The 17,506-nt window shown below is 38.5% G+C and overlaps 1 protein-coding gene across 1 annotated transcript; it reads right to left on the reverse strand.

Moving 5' to 3' along the window:
• Positions 1-9,977: 9,977 nt before the first annotated feature.
• LOC121028109 (60S ribosomal protein L30-like) lies at positions 9,978-10,591 on the reverse strand. Its single transcript, XM_040471621.1, has one exon. The coding sequence runs from the start codon at positions 10,344-10,346 to the stop codon at positions 10,011-10,013; it is 336 nt and encodes a 111-aa protein (XP_040327555.1). The 5' UTR covers positions 10,347-10,591; the 3' UTR covers positions 9,978-10,010.
• Between the last annotated feature and the right edge of the window lie 6,915 nt (positions 10,592-17,506).

The raw sequence follows: 17,506 nt of genomic DNA on the forward strand, positions 1-17,506 counted from the left end.
GTGCTCAAACTTTAATGCGTATCACCTGCAGGCCTTGCTAACACACTGATTGGGGCCTCCCTCAGGGTTTCCTGATCCGCAAGTCTGGGATGGGACCCGAGTTTCCGCATTTCTAACAAGTTCCCAGGTGATGCTGGAGCACTCTCAGATCACACTATGACATGGACTGCTTTAGAGCTTAGCTAGTCCATTTAAAACTTCGCAGCAACTCAATGAAGTGACTGCTATTTACAGTTGAGGAATCCGAATCTGAATCTCTGAGAGTGACTTGCCCCCTAAATTGTGCAAATCTTGCACGCTAAACTGCACAAACTCTATCATAAACCCTTCAACTCCATGCTATTTCCTCTTCCTCGCCTCTGATATATTAAAGCCAACTTCCCATACCTAACCCAATCAGGTACCCCAAACTGAAATTAAAGCTACTGTCACTATTTAAAAGTGTTGGGGTGTTTTTAAAAAATGAGGGTTATGGAGAAAGAGAATGTGTGCGGGGGATTTAACTCTGAGTTGGAACCAGCCTCAGGGTTAGCGTGTCTGAAACCTGAATTGCAACATTTGGGGAGTTCGTACACAACATCTCCAGAGCTAACCTGATTAGAAAAACAAAGGAAGATAAACTCTCAACTGCAATTTCATGATTGTCATCAACTAAGGGCTGTGCGTGTTTTAATATGTATTTTTTTTGTACTCATTGACTTTCCACCGGGTAATATTAAAGCCCTTTGAAGATTAAATTACCATGGACTGACGCCTTGTGGTAGAAATAGAATCTTACACTTTATTTCTAGTGAAACTAGAAAATAATCACTTAAAAAAGTTTTGGAAAAAAAAATCTCTCTGTATCTCTCTGTATTTATTGCACAAACCACAAAGAATTAAGAATGAGTCTAAGCATTGTTGAATTTTTCAAATGATCTTGGGTTTTAAGTGATTGAGCAAAGCAATATTGCTTTCATTTTTTAAGCTTTGGTAGAACAAAGGTCATTCTCTTTTTAATAATATATTTTGCACATGAAGAGAATAAGGAAGTTATTATTATATTAATATAAGTTGGCTAATTATAGAAAATTCCAACTAAAACTGTTTTTCTTCTTCTAATTCAAACCTGTAAAATCAAGCCCAAATGTTTTGTTTTATACTTAAACTAAAAATTTTAAAATTAAATTAAGCTTAATTTAATTTACTTTAAATTCAAGTTAGCTAACATATAGTGTAGTATTGGTTTCAGGAGTAGAATTTAGTGATTCATCACTTACATATAACACCCAGCGCTCATCCCAACAAGTGCCCCTCTTAATGCCCATCACCCATCTAGCCCATCTGCCCCACCCACCTCCTCTCCAGCAACCCTCTATTTCAAAGTGAAAAGATTGAAAATATGAGGTTGTTTACAAATTAGTTTGTAGATATTATAAAGGCAACACAATGTTGGATTAAAAAACCATGGTATTAAAGAACTTCTACTGAGTCATCAGGGGTTAATATTACAAATGAAATTTCTGCAATTTTTGCATACAAATGACCTGTGATTTGGGTATGAGATAAAGAAAAAGTGTTTTGTTTTTGTTTTGTTTTTTTGAGAAACACAAAGCCAAAGCATGTAAAATGTTCTGAGTCAACCTCTATATAGCACAAACTTTTTAAAACCAGTATGATTTGTGGAAAACAGTGTTACCGGTTTGAATTTTGAAAATTTTGAAAATCAGACTACCGGTTTTGGCATGACACATAAGCACTAAAGAATTTTAAAATAGGAATTCAACTGTGAGCTACAATCGAATATGGATCATTCAGAATATTTTGTGATGAACTTAAACTATAGCAAGAGAGTATACTAACAAAACAGTTCTTCAGTGTTATTTGAACTAAACTAGTGCTTTCACAATGAACATGTCATGGGGAAAGTAACAATAATTTAGTATCTATGAATACTTCTCTCTGACCAATAAGCAACTTAATCTTAGAACTTGATGGGATGACTGCCATTTAAGAAGAATGGAGTATGATGGTGTAAAAGATAAAAATGATCGCACCATTGAAAATAATCACAAGAGCAATACACAGTAAATTGTAAGTTGATGATAAGAACTTTATTTAGTTTATCTCCTTGGGAAATCAAACTAACTCCTAAGGGCACACTAATTCAAATTATGATCAACATATTTCCAAGTCTACTTACTAAGAATGGTCAGATATATCTTAAGACAAGGAAAAAATTACCTGAAATTCATGAAGAAATATTTTGTCAAAATGATAATTTTAGTGCACACATGGTAAAGGTCTACTGGCCTAATTTTCTAATTCTGCTACCCTTCTATGATAAATTCTCTTCACTCTCTCAAGATTTCCTGTTAATGATCAAAGTACTGTGTGTGATTAGTTTGTCCCCAAGTCTGTATGTGAAGGTGGTTGGGAGTAGACAGAAGTTCTACTGTTGGGCTTGGGATTAAAAAATTCTTCCACGTAATTTACCCCAACCCAATTTATTGTTCTTTTACCAACACTGTTAAGATTCAACATCTGTTCTGGGTAGATTTTAAGAATAGCTGGTTTATTTTGGTGCTCACAGATCTATCTCTGCCCAAATACTGCTTAATGATGCTCAGAATTCCATGACAAAATATATTCTATTCTCTTTGGATCTTTTTTAAAAAAATTATTTTGAGAGAGAGAGAGAGAGAGAGAGAGAGAGAGAGAGAGAGAGAATCCCAAGCAGGCTTCACACCATCGTGTAGAGCCTGAGAATCTGACGCAGGGCTCAATCCCACCAACCAACAGATTATGACCTGAGCTGACATCAAGAGTCAGATGCTTAGCCGACTGAGCCACCCAGGCACCCCTATTGTCTTTGTATCTGTTGTAATTCATCAAAGGGCTAAAGTCCCTGGAAATGGTACCATATTAAGCCTCACCAGTTATTTACATCCTACTATAAATAAATATTTCAGTGCTTTTTTTGAAAATATGTTCTAGTATAGAGAGTGAAATGTCAGTAACTTGAAGATTTACACTGGGGAGCTGTAAAAGGGTTGTATCTTAGAAGAAAAAGAAGCACTAGGACCAAGGGGATAGATTTCACAATTTCCATAATATTGCTTAAACTAGGCAATTTCTCCTTTCACCACATGTGTATATCAGACGTTATGTGATAGTGAAATACACTCTTGCTTAAACCATTCCATCTTGGTCCTCTTTGTTATAGTAGCTAAGCCCATACCCTAGCTTGTTTGATATAGCACTTTTTAGAGTCTGTCTATATTAAATATTTTTATATGTGTTTCTGTTATCCTCATTAAAATGTGAACTTTAAGCAAGTAGAGACCTTGCCAACTTTAATCCTTGTATCTCTTGTAACATAGGGATTGATGGAATAGACTCAATAAATGTAAATGTTTGTGGAAGGTGATTTTAGTCCTTGGTCTCAGAAAAGTTGCATTGGGCACATAAATATGGAGCCTATGAATGTCTAGACATCATTTAGAGAAAAACTGTGGCACATATCCATTGTTACTTATTTCTTTCAAACAGGACACACTCTTACCTACCTTCCTTAGTCTGTATCCTTCTTGTTTTCTGCTATAGGAACATGTAGGTCCAGAGTTGTCATTGTCACAGAAATTACAGCCTTACCTGTTTTGGGTTGCAGGAAATGGGGAGCTGGAGAGTGTTGGATAGGGGGAGCTGGTTCAATAGATAGTTCAAGAAGGCTGATTGGTAGAGTTAGACCTAAAGTCTCTTGTAATGGACTCTGGCTTATAAAAAGTCCTTGGCATAAAGAACCATGCCTACCGATTCCTGGATTTGAGCTTTCAGAAGAAAGGACACTATCAGTTCTGAAATTCCTACTCTTTCCCAGGACTGTGTTTGGTTCTCTCAGTATCCCCACTGTATTGCTATAATCCCCTGTTTACAGGTGAACTGAAGCTTGGAAAGTTCAAGTAACTCAATCAAAGTTGTATAGTTTTTAGAGGTCAAGCTGGGACTTCAGCCAAAGTCCGCTTGATGCCAGTTCTCTTGTTTAACACTACTTCTATAACCACAAATACGCAGCCAAAGTTTCCTCAGTCTGTACTTGGTTGGGGTGGGGGGAGGGTGGATTCAAGAGAGTAACAGTTAACAGAAACCATCCAATAATCCATTCAGTTTCCCCTCGGTATCTGTTAGAGTGTTGGCTAAGCTACTCTGACAAAGAAGACCAAATAGGGCGTTTAAACAAGTGGTTTCACTGTCCTGTAATAGTCCTGCAGCGGGTATTCCATGTTGGTGAGGTTGTTCTGCTCCACGACGTCATTTAGGCACACCATACTGACCCCTTCCATCTGGCAGCTCTGCTGTCTCCTAGGGCACTGTTCTTGGCATCATGGTTGAAGCGTGGCATAGGCAGATCCATGGTCTAGCTGGCAGGAAAAGGAGAGAGTACAAGTCCAAAGCAATTATCGAGGCAGAAATTGTACTTTCTCTCACATTCTATTGCTGATAATTTAGTCATGTGTCAAGGTAGGCAGAGAAATGTAGTCTCTGGCCCAGTGGCCAGCTTTTAAGGTCTGTTAGCGTGGAAATGGGTAGCAAATTTTGGCGAACAGCTAGAAGTCTCTGCCACATTCTCCATTCACCTCCAACTCTGATCCTTGTGTTCATACCAAGCTTGGGAACTTTGATTTCTTCCTTCATTGGGCTTAATGTCTTCCTCATTCTGAAGCCTGTTTGAAAGTTCAGGGTAAACTTGTTACTCACAGCTTAGTCTTACACTGGAGGGTGTTAGTACCAAAGCAAGCCCTTATATGTCTTGACCATGAGCATCCTTGTGTGGAGGATCTCTTACACGGTCTTCCTGCTGGCTTGCCAGGTATGGCTGGACGTGGCGAATACTCAGTGGGAACACTGCTTGGTTCCACTATGAAACCCCTTGCTACCATAGAATTAATTTTTCCTTTTAATTAAAAAAATTGCCAGATGCCATAACTGAAAAGCAATACTAGGGGTACCATGAAGGCAAATCTATATGACATGTTATTTATATTCCCGAGAGAGGAGTATTTATGCAAAGTGACCCAGAGCCCCTTCTTAGCAGCTTTTCCAGTTTCAGCACCTTGGGTTTCTAAAGTCTTCCTAAGGACCCGAAACATATTTTTTTCTTACCACAGAAAATACCAAAGCCCTAATGCATATTACTTTGTTAATAAATACTCATTAAGTGCAGTGTGTGTGTGTGTGTGTCTATCATTATGCTGAATTCTATAAGTCAACTTAAACAGTCATTTAAAAGACTCTTGCAAAGAAATTGCAGTTTGAAGATAAATATCTATAATGAAAGCATAAGCCAACAAAAAGAAGGTGAAAGAACTGGCATGTTTTGTTGCTGCTGTCTTTTGTTTTTATTTTTTGTCAGCTTCATTGAGATATAATTGACATGTAACGTGGTTAGTTAACAAATTCATGACCTCACATTGTTAACAATTTTCTTTTTGTGGTGAGGACTTTTAAGCACTACTCTCTTAGCAATTTTCAAATATACAATGCAGTATTGTTAAGTATAGTCACCATGCTATACATTCCATCACCAGGACTTACTCACCTTATAACTGGAAGTTTGTATTTTCACCACTTTCGCCCATTCCACACCTCCCCACCCCTGCCCTGGCTTCTGGAATCCACCAGTCTGTTCTCTCCACATGTAAGTGATATCTTTCTCTGTGTTTGTCTTTCTCTTCCTTATTTCACTTAGCACAATGTGCTCAAGTTTCATATATGTTGTCACAAATGGCAGAATTTTCTTCTTTTTTATGTCTGAACAATATTCCAGTGTGTGTGTATGTGTTTGCATTTGAGTATATATAATATATCAAATGCATAATATAATATATCAAATGCATCTCTTCAAGAGATCTCTTCAATATGGTGATTTTATTTCCTACATATATATATATATATATATATATACACACACACACACACATATATATACATATATATACATATGTACACACATACATATATACATACACATATACACATATATATGTATATATATACACACATACATATATACATACATATATATATGTATATATATATATACACACACATATATACATACACATATACACACACATATATATATATACACACACACACATATATGTATATATATATGTATATATATGTGTGTGTGTGTGTGTGTATATATATATACATATATATATGTATATATCCAGAAGTGGGCTTGCTGGATGATATGGTAGTTCTATTTTTAATTTGTTTAGGAACTTGCCATACTGTTTTTTTGTCTTTTTCTTTTTTATAGCAGCTGTACCGGTTACAATTCCCACCAACAGTGTATAAATATCCTTGAGCTGGCATTTTTTCTTACTTCAAGTTAAACCTCTTTGTCAGTTTCATTACAAAGTAATTTTTGGGAAAGCCATCCAGAAGACCATTTGAAATGTGGATTTATATCTAGCATAGATAGTGACAAATCTTACCTTATTATGTTCAGATTTTAGCCTATGATTGTATATATGTGCTTATATTTATAAGTATATTAGGGATGTATACATAGATAGGGTATATGATAAAAAAATTGAAGAGACCTTTGTTGTAGGGAAAGGGGAACATGGAAAGTTCAGTAGGAGAACCAGAAGACTCAGAGACTTCTGCACTTTCCTTTCTTTGTACTCAGTGTTCTCTGCTAAACTGTCAACTGTTCAGAGGCAGGGGCATTTCTTTTCATTTGATTTCTCAGGCTTCGTAAAGAACATAGTATATCGCAAAGAGCTGATAAATTGCTTCTTCTTGGGGAGAATTTAAGGAGCAAGTGGTCGACAGTGTGAAGTGCTATGAAAAGGTCAAATAAGGTAAGAAGTAAAAAAGACTGTTGGATTCAACCTTTGAGATGACTCAGTTAACTGTATGCAAACATTGAGGGAGGAAGCCATACTGAGTGCAGCAATGGAGATGTGGGAACAGACCCCGATAGGTTGGATACAAAAGGAAGGAGAGCTGGAGCAGCAGCTAGAGAACATTCTTTCAAGGTTGAGCGAGATTAGATTCTTCTTATAGGCTAAGAAGAAGAGAGCTGCATGTAGAGAGAGATTGAAGATCTATGAAAAAAAGAGATTAGTTGATGGAATTAGGTACTGGAGAAAAGTGAACAGAGAGGAGAAGCAGAACATGGCAGAAAAATTATCTTTGGGCAGAAGCAGGGGCCCCCTTTTTCTCAGAGATTAGGAGAAAGAAGAGAAATGTGAGATGCCCACAGTCTTGTGGGGAGGGGTGAAGGACAGTGAGTGAGCCTTGGTCTGATGGGAGTCAAGACCAGCTGAACGGGATAGAGGGTACGACTCTGAAACTGCAAAAATTGATGAGGCGCCTGGGTGGCTTAGCCAGTTAAGCGTCCAACTCTTGACTTCGGCTCAGGTCGTGATCTCACAGTTCATGGGATCAAGCCCCGTGTGGGGCTCTGCACTGACAGTCCTGAGCCTACTTGGAATTCTGTCTCCTCTCTCTCTCTGCCCCTCCCCTGCTCACATGCTCTCTCTCTCTCTAAATAAATAAATAAAAAAAAACTGCAAAAATTGATGAGTTGTTCTTTGTCTTCAGAATGTATGCCCTTTGAGTAAAATGGGATGATAAGATATATGAATAACTGAGTTCACTAGTGAAAAAATTGCAGAAGCACTTAGAACCAAGCACTGGGTAATAAAATAAAGACAGAGGTGCCTAAAATTTATGGAAGTGATGGAGCAATGATTTGGCATTTAGTCTGTTATGGAAAATATAGTGGAGAAGTGGATGTTTCTTGAACTTGGCCTCTGAAGAGTGAAAGTTTTTTCATGGGGAAAAAGAAAGATTTTGTTTTCTCTCCAAAACCAGAAGTGGCATATATCGATTGAAGTTTACTCTTGTCTAGCAACATGTTTATGTGTAGAAATTAGCTTTATAAACTTGGTAGGGTTCTTCCCCCAAAGCACTGCTTCCTTGGGTTAACCAGAGGTTTTCTAAGTGTATTGGTTTTGATTCCTTAGGACTTCCTGAAGATTTCTTGTTCCTCAGTGAGCTTGTTAAAGTGTTAGCTTTTTTCATATCTCTAGCCCTGAGCAGAGAGCATGACTCATAGTAACTGCAGCTCAAAAAAAAAAAAAAAAAAAAAAAAAATTGAGTTGAATTCTCCCACTCAGCCCTTGCTGTCAGCCTGTCTTTAGTTCTGCTTTTGTATTCAAGTTAGCCTCCCCCAACGCCCTCATTTTTGTCTACACACCTCTATTATAGCTCTTTCCTGATCATGTTCTAGTTCATCATGCAACATGCTTATCTCTCCTGATAAGGGCAGCTACAGAATCCTTAAGAACATCATGAACTTCACAGGGAGAGTGGTCAGTTGGGATAATTCAACACAAAACACAGAAATAGGTTGGTGGACAATTAAAGCGAACTTTATGCACTGTTTCCGTCTGAGGCGGGATAGGGTTCTTACCAAGGAAACCATATTCATCTTCTCAGTGTGGAAAGGGTGCCTTTGGAAAGTCCAGACTTCACAGCTTCTGCAGAGTTGATTCAGTGGTGGGCTGCTGTGCTATGTGGCCACACGGTGGCGCCAGAGCCCTTTGTGGTGAACATGAGGAAAGAGCCCAGGGCATCTGCCTCTGCTGCTTTCTGCATACATTGTTTCATCAGATTTTTTCAAACTTACTGTAAAGAGAGAAGGATGGTATTTTTTTGTGATTGTGTTGGTATTATGATAGCTGCGCATATTTCAAGGTCTAAAGAATTTCCATGAGGCTTAGCCCCTGGATGGCTCAGTCAGTTAAGCGAGTGACTTAGGGTCAGCTCATAATCTCATGGTGTCTGAGTTCGAGCCCCGTGCCCCGCTCTGGGCTGACAGCTCAGAGCCTGGAGCCTGCTTCAGATTCTGTGTCTCCCTCTCTCTCTGTCCCTCCCTGGCGCGCTCTCTCTCTCTCTCTCTCTTTCAAGAATACATAGAGATTACAATTTTTTTTTAAGAATTTCCATGAGGCTTATAGTAGGCATCAATCAGATTTGGTATGTTCACTCTTGTGTGTGTCTGAACATCATCTATGTTTGCTTATGTGTATATACATATACATATATATGCGTATTGTTACATACTATCCTTTACTATCTACTATCTACTATCTAATATTCACTGATTTTATTGGTACCAAATTTTACCATTTCAAGCATTTCCATAAGTTATTATTTTTTATTGAGGTATAATTGGCCTATAAAATTGGGCTACGTTCAGGTGTACAACATAATGTTTCGATATTCGGATATATTGAAAAATGATCAGCATAGTCAGTGTAGTTAACATCTGTCACCATACATAGTTACAAAAAATGTTTTTTCTTGTGATGCGAACTTTTAAAATCTATTAACAACTTTCGAGTATGCAATGCAGTATTATTAACTATAGTAAGCACACTACACACTGCATCCTGTGGCTTATGTATTTTATAACTGGAAATTTGTACCTTTTGCCCCTCTTCACCTGTTCTCCATCCCTTCCTCCCACCTGTGGCAACCACCAATCTGTTCCCTATATCTATGAGCTCAGTTTTTAAATTTTTTTTCAGATTCCACATATAAGTGAGCTTATATAATATTTGTCTTTTTCTGTCTAACTTACTTCACTTAGCATAATGCCGTCAAGACCTATTCATGTTGTTGTAAATGGCAGGATTTCATTCCTTTTCTTTTTCTTTCTTTTCTTTTCTTTTTTTTACATTTTATTTATTTTTGATAGGGAGAGACAGAGCACAAGTGGGGAGGGGCAGAGAGAGGGAGACATAGAATCCAAAGCAGGCTCCAGGCTCTGAGCTGTCAGCACAGAGCCCAATGCAGGCCCGAACTCACAAACCGTGAGATCATGACCTGAGCCGAAGTCGGACGCTCAACCCACTGAGCCACCCAGGTGCCCCACTTTTTTTTTAAACAAGCTCTGGCTAGTTTTATTAAAGAAAAATTTTGCATGATTTACTTTTCACCAGTCAGTTATGACATGCTTCTAATGAGATATCAGAATCATATGGATCAGTGATAGCTGGAGTGCACACTCTGTAGTATTTCCCACGTGCTGTGCCCGATTCAGTGTTATTGCCCCTGTAGTGATGGACACTAGTTTTGGCCAACATGGCATAGTATTCTATTTCAAATTTCCTCAAGGATGGGCAGTAGTTGGCAAGGATGACCAGTTTCACTTTGCCATGTCTGATCATTTTCAGAGTCTGCTTGAATCCCAGCATGTGCTTTCCACTTTTTGTAATGAGTGGCTGCCTAGAGTTGATCAACTCCAGTGACTTTTTTGTCTTCCTAGTGGCCACCATCTTCCTGCCTTAGGTGTGGGATGGACCCAACCAAGAGCAGCTGCCAAGATGGCTGGAGCAAGAAAGGAATAAGTTCCCACCAAGATTTCATTCCTTTTTATGGCTGAATAATTTTCCATTGTGCGCGAGTGTGCACACACACATGCATGTGCGCACATATATTCCACACTCTAGTTATTGAGTCATCCTTCAACAGACACTTAGGTTGTTTCCATGTCTTGACTATTGTAAATAATGCTGCAATAAGTGGGGGGGGTGTGTGTGTGTGTATATCTTTTTGAATGAGTATTTTTGTTTTCTTCAAACGCACACCCAGAAGTGGAATTACTGCATCCTATGGTACTTCTTTTTTTAAAGTTTTGAGGATCCTCCATATTGTTTTCCACAGTGGCTGCACCAATTTACATTCCCACCAACAGTGCACAAGGGTTCCTTTTTCCTCCACAACTTTACCAGCACTTGCTATTTCTTGACTTTTTGGTGATAGCCATTCTAACAGCTAAGAGGTGATAGAAGTTATTTTATTTAATGTGCATAAAACTCTTTGAAAATAGGTACTTTTTTCATTTTATAAATCAGGAAATTGATGCTTAGAGAGGATAATGTGCTGAAGCGCACAAAGCTTTTCTTTGCAACAACAATGTGATGCATCTGACAGTTCCCCTTAACTTTCATAACATCTTAGTGAGTCTAAAATATATGCATAGAAAAATTGGAGCAGTTTATAGTCAATTGATTAAAAAGGGAACAAAGTCTTGGTGACCAAAGTGTTTTTCTCTGGTTCCTAACCTGTTGAATATTAGCTTCTGTGAGTATGGGGATCTTGTCCTTGGTCAAAGTAGACACATCACACCCAAACTTCTGCTACAGCTGAAGCACAACCATGATCTATGCAGGTTATTGTAGGAGGGAAGAAATCACCCCATTCCCCAAGCAGCTTTCACAGCCCCACTTTAACCTCAGGCATTACTTAAAAGATTTGTTTAAGAATCATGAACAGCAGCTGTGAGCTGAGACATTGCTAAACTGACATATGTACAAACTCATAATATGGCTATTTTAATTTTAATTTGTTTTTCTCTAATTACCTGCAAGTTCTGCAAGTTCAAGTATATCTTCATAGATCACAGGTTATTTCTTCACTGATTTTGTTAGAGCATCTTTTGCCCACATAACAATTTGTTTCTATAAAGTCAAGTAAATCTACCTTCTTAAAAAAATCTTACTTATAGTTATTTTCCTAAATTTTCAATCCCTTATTATATATTTAAGCCTTTAATGTGTCTTAAGGTTATTTTTATATGTTGTGGTAAGTAAGGGTATGATTTTATTTTCTTTCAGATGAGTGGTGGTTTGTGCCAAGCTATGCTTTCCCTACAGAATATCACCTTTTTCATAATTAAGTTACTATGTATAGCAGGACCTATTTGGGTTTAGCTTTTTTGTGTGTTTTACTAACTATTCACCCTTCACCATGTGATCCTTTTATTCTGGTCACCGTGGCCAAGGACTTCATACCAGGTGTTTAATAATTGCTTCATTACTTTTTTTGTATATACTGGAATGTGGCGATCGGAGGTAGAGTGAAGGAAAAACCATCTTTCTAAGACTCAGGTTCATGGTCTATATGAGAAAATAATTTACCCTATTTCATGAGGTAGTTTTCAGGATTAAATGAGAAAATGAATGTGAACTGTGTGGCGCATAGAAAGTATTCAATGAATGTTACCATTATTACTGGAGAATAATGGAGGGCAGTGTTGAATGAAGGCAGGGAATTGGCAGTAGGAGGGAGGAAAGGGCAGTGTAAAGCAAGAAAGATCAGATACAGGAGGGAATGAAGGGCAGGGGAAGGGCGGCCCTCAGTTGCATTTGGAGGCTGAAGAAGCTGTTAAGTTGCTGAGTCCTGATTACAACCTGCCCCAAAGTGGTAGACTTTCTGGCAGGAGACTTAGAGATCATCCAGTTTAACCACGTTGCATGAAAGAAAAATGAATTCTGGGACTTACTCAAGGTCAGTCTGTGAGAGCTCCCAGCCTGGAATCCAGGACTCCTGACTCTGCTTCTTGTGTTGTTTTACCACTGCTCGCATCGCTTGATGTTAATTGGGACATTTGCAAGCATGAGATTGAGGTAGATTTTGTCTGTATTACATGAGCTCACTTCAGAGCCTTGAGTTGCTGAAATACGATGCCATATGGAATTGAGGGAGGGCAAGGTATTATAACTTTAAATCAAAAGGACAACTTACGTGGAGGCTTTGTTCTCCTTGGCATAGTATCCTCAAGTTCATGGTGCGTTCAATACATCTCTTCCTACAAAGGCTACATGTAATGTGATTGTTCCCTATTATGAGAGAATTATGGCTTCTTTTGTGTGTGACCTCTTCAAGATGCTTTCTATTATCTTTACTTATGATATAACCTTATAGAGACTTATTTCTCAGTAAGATCCCAAATATGAATAGCAGTAACTTGATTTTATGGGCTAATATATTTTTGATAGAGTTATGCTTTCTGAGTATTCTTTAGAGAAAAATCTTACTTATGTAGGTATATTAGCATCTATCTTTTATATACATGGCTACTGGACAAAGACAAGTGGGGAGTTGTTCTTTGAATGGTTTCTGAAGTTTTAGAGACTGTTAAAATGGAAGGACCATTTCCTTTAAAATTTCATTGCAAAATTTTATTTGTGGGCCCAGACAGAGTCACTGTACCCTTTTATAGGTCATTTTTATATGTTGCTAGTGAGATTTTTCGTTTCACTATTCCGGTAAGTATCTTTTAGAAACAATTATGCCTTTCTTCCCACTCTCAGATATATACATCAATATGGGTGAAGACAAAAGTTGGAACTGTGATAACATTATGTTTATTGTGGTTGCCGCTGACAAAAGTACGTATTTATTGAATGAAATGTGGAAGTGGTAGAACAGAAAGAAGGAAGTAAGAATGAGTGGTACTTTCATGAAGCAAGTGGAGTTATTCTTCTGTTGAGAATTTGGTGGTGCCTTTCTAGAGAAAGACAATATTTTCACGTGAGTAGGACTACACCAGATATGGCTGCTTTTTAGCCATATAATCATTACTCAGTTTCCTGGACTCTCAAAGCAATATATTATTAAAGGAGGCATGGTATAAAGGGAAACAGTGGTGAGTGCAGAAAACAGAAATGGAGTGGTTGCTTTCTGATGAAAAGCTTTGGGCATGTGACCGTTTTTGTGGGTTCCAGGGATTTTGCTGACACGGGGTCCAGAGATTTGAAAGTGTGTGAATGATTGAAACCAAGAGACAGGGTGTAAAAAAGGAAATACTAGCTTTCTTGGTAAGTCAGAGATGGTGTTTAAATGGAACAGAGTCTGTTGATTCAGTTTTTGTGGTTTAACCTATTGAAACAGCTGTTTTCATCAGTGGCGCCATTAAAAAACCCTGTAAGAGGTTGACAGTTTTTGCCTCTTCAAACAATGCTACAATAAACATCTTTGTACTGATATTCTTACCCACTGGCACTTTATTTCTATGTGGTAGCTATCCATGCAGGAGATTTCTGAGTCTGAGGCTACATGAATTTTAAGTGTATCTGGTAATGGCAGATTGTTTCTTAAAAACACTCTTATAATGACTCACATTTCTGCTAGCAGTGCCTTCTCCTGGCAATGCCATCAAAGTAGGCTTCACTAAAGAAAATGGCTAATCTGGTATATGTACAAACTCATAATATGGCTACTTTAATGTGTTTTTCTTGGGGCGCCTGGGTGGCTGAGTCGGTTAAGCATCCAACTTCATCTCAGGGCATGATCCCATGGTTCGTGAGTTTGACCCCGACATTAGGCTCTGTGCTGACAGCTCAGAGCCTGGAGCCAGCTTCTGATTCTGTGTCTCCCTCTCTGTCTGCCCCTCTCCTGCTCATGCTCTGTCTCTCTGTCTCTCTCCATCTCTCAAAAATAAATAAATGTTAAAAAAAAATTAATTTGCTTTTCTCTAATTGCCTGCAAGTTCAAACATATATTCATAGATCACATGTTATTTCTTCACTGATTTTGTTATAGTGTCTTTTGCCCACATAACAATTTGTTTTTGTAAAGTCAAATAAATCTTACCTTCTTTAAAAAACCTTACTTACAGTTATTTTTCCTAAAAATTTAAATCCCTTATTGTATATTTAAGTCTTTAAGGTGTCTTAAGGTTATTTTTATATGTTGTGGTTAGGTAGGGGTATGATTTTATTTTCTTTCAGACGAGTGGTGGTTTGTGCCAAGCTATGTTTTCCCTATAGAATTCAAATATCACCTTTTTCATAATTAAGTTACCATATATAGTGGAATCTAGTTGGGTTTAGCTTTTTTTGTGTTTTATTAACTATTCATCCTTTACCATGCCAGCAACAAATTGATTTGACTACAATGGCTTAATAGCATGCTTTACTCTCTGGTGAGGAAAATACTTCTCTCACTCTTTTATTCTGTTTTATTTATTCTATTTTTGTTTTGGATTTATCAAACTATACATGCTTACAGTTTAAAAGTATAATAATTTCGGGGCGCCTGTGTGGCTCAGTCGGTTGGGCGGCTGACCGGCTCAGGTCATGATCTCGCGGTCCGTGAGTTCGAGCCCCGCGTCGGGCTCTGTGCTGACAGCTCGGAGCCTGGAGCCTGTTTCGGATTCTGTGTCTCCCTCTCTCTGACCCTCCCCTGTTCATGCTCTGTCTCCCCCTGTCTCAAAAATAAATAAAACGTTAAAAAAAATTAAAAAAATAAAAGTATAATAATTTCATAAGACTTTCGTCCCTTCGAAAACCAGCTGTCCATGTTGGCTCTGTTGTCCCCTTTCCGAAACTCTGTTAGAGGCAATAATTAAATAACTTAGAGATTCCTACTTTACATTGAATTTCATGTTGATATCCCATTATGTTAGATGAGGATTTAGCTCTCTTTTGTTCCCCATCCCTGCAGCACATGGACCCTGCCTATCTCCTCATCCACTCAATGTACATGTATATTGTACTTTTGGTTAGAGAAATATTCACTGATTATATTATTATAACTCTATAAATGTATTCACAATGGAAATATCTAGTGTACTATGATAACTTCTCTTTTCTTATACAACTTTTTAGTCTTCCAAGGGTTAACAGTGATTTTTGTGATTTGCTCAGTTTTTAATATATTCATTTCCAAATTGGCACCAATTGCCTAAATCTCCTCCAAGAGGTTCTTTTTTTTTTTTTTTAATGTTTATTTATTTTTGAGAGAGAAAGAGCGTCAGTGGGGGAGGGGTGCAGAGAGAGGGAGACACAGAATCCGAAACAGGCTCCAGGCTTTGAGCTGTCAGCACAGAGCCCGATGCGGGGCTTCAATACGTTGAATGTGAGATCATGACCTGAGCAGAAGTCTGATGCTCGGCCAACTGAACCACCCAGGTGCCCCTCCTCCCAAGATGTTCTGATGCATCAGTGTTTTCTGATTACTTCACTCTGGAATGGTGGCCCCCTCAGCCTGAGGCACGCTTCTTTTCTGGAGATCTCCTTTCACTAGCACCTAGAGATTCTTTTTTTCTTTTTCTCTTTTCTATGCAATCTCCTCTTTTCTCCTCTTTTCCTTCTTTCTTGGTTAACTATTTCACTGACATTGAACTATAGATTCCTCAGGGAGAAGGCATGAGAAACAAATCGACACTTTGTATGAAAGTCTTAATTCTACCTTTACACTTGCTTGATGGTTTGGCTCTGTATGGAAGTCTAGGTTGGACGTTATTTCCCCTCAGAAATTTGAAAGCATTGCTCCATTGTTTTCTAGCTTCCAGCATTACTTTGAGAAATTCAAAGTCATCTGTGTTTCTGTTTTGTAAGTGACCTGCTTTTTCTCTGTAGGAACTTCTTGATCTTTGATTACTCTCACTATTCTGAAATTTCACAATCACATGCCTTCTTGTGGGTCCGTTTTCATCCACTGTCCTAAGACTTTGTTGGACATTTGCAATAAGGACTTCATGCTCCTCTCAGCTTGACTAAACTTTAGTTAGACAGACTTCTTCCTCCAGCCTCTTCCCTCCTTTTCTTAGGTAATTTAGTTTAGAAAACTTGCAATTGTAAATTCTTTTGATGTCCTTTGAGTCTCAGTGTAAAATTTTAAAAAGGCCTCTTGCCAGTTTTACATCCCTGATTGTCTTTCTCAAGGACCTGGGAACCCTCCCTTTGAAATGTAATCATTGAGGAAGATCAGGCCCCCATTTCTCCTTCTCTGTGGGAGAGTAGAAGTCTAACTTTGGTAGACAACTTTGCTTCAAGTTATAAAACTAACTCCTATCATAAAGATACAAGCAAATTTACTTACTTTGGGTAAGGCAATTAGCAAACACAGGTGGTCTATGAACCCCCACCTTAGGTCTTATAGCCTCTCCTAAAGGTTATTTTGGTGGAGGCGTTGAACTAGACTTGGTTCTGGCCTCTCTTCTCTGTTGCAGTAGCCTTGAATAAAGTCTTCTTTACCTATTCACCTTTATCTGGTACAATTTTTGCTTTGATAGAGCTTATACTCTTTTGTTTGGGAAACAATTTTCTCAACTCTCTGATGATGGTCCCTTCTTCACCATCCTTGTTCTTTCCTGGTTCTACAGTGACCCAAGTTTTTTGTTGTCTGTTTGTGTTTGTTTGACCTTGTGGCTGTGCCATCCCCGAGGTCCTTGGGATCCTCATCCAGATCTCTGAATGTAGCCAGCAGATAGGAAAGGAGAGGGAGGATCACCTTGGGAGGTTTTAATGGGCCAGACCTAGAACTGGTATACATCATTACACTTATATCCTACTGGCCAAACTCTGTTAGTCACACCTAAATGTAAGCAAGTTGGGAACATGTAGTCTAGCATGTGCCCAGGAGGAGAAAACGAGGGTTTGTGAACAGAAAGAGACTTCTGCGATCATTTGCTCTGCTGGCCACTTAGGATCTGTCTTATTTTCCTCTCACACATAGAACATATCACCCTCCAGCCCTCCCCAAGGCAGCCAACCCATCTGGTCATGGCATCCAGTTCCTACTTTGGGATTTCTGAGTGATATGCAGTCCCCCTACAAGGGCTGGATGTGGTTACTTGTGAAGCACTGACAGGTGAACAAGGGACCTACTCTTCTTCCACCTCAGTAATGGTAGAGCAGGGACAGGA

Source organism: Herpailurus yagouaroundi, unplaced genomic scaffold (assembly GCF_014898765.1).
Source record: "Herpailurus yagouaroundi ecotype Mexico unplaced genomic scaffold, PumYag 100, whole genome shotgun sequence".
Lineage (NCBI taxonomy): Eukaryota > Metazoa > Chordata > Mammalia > Carnivora > Felidae > Herpailurus > Herpailurus yagouaroundi.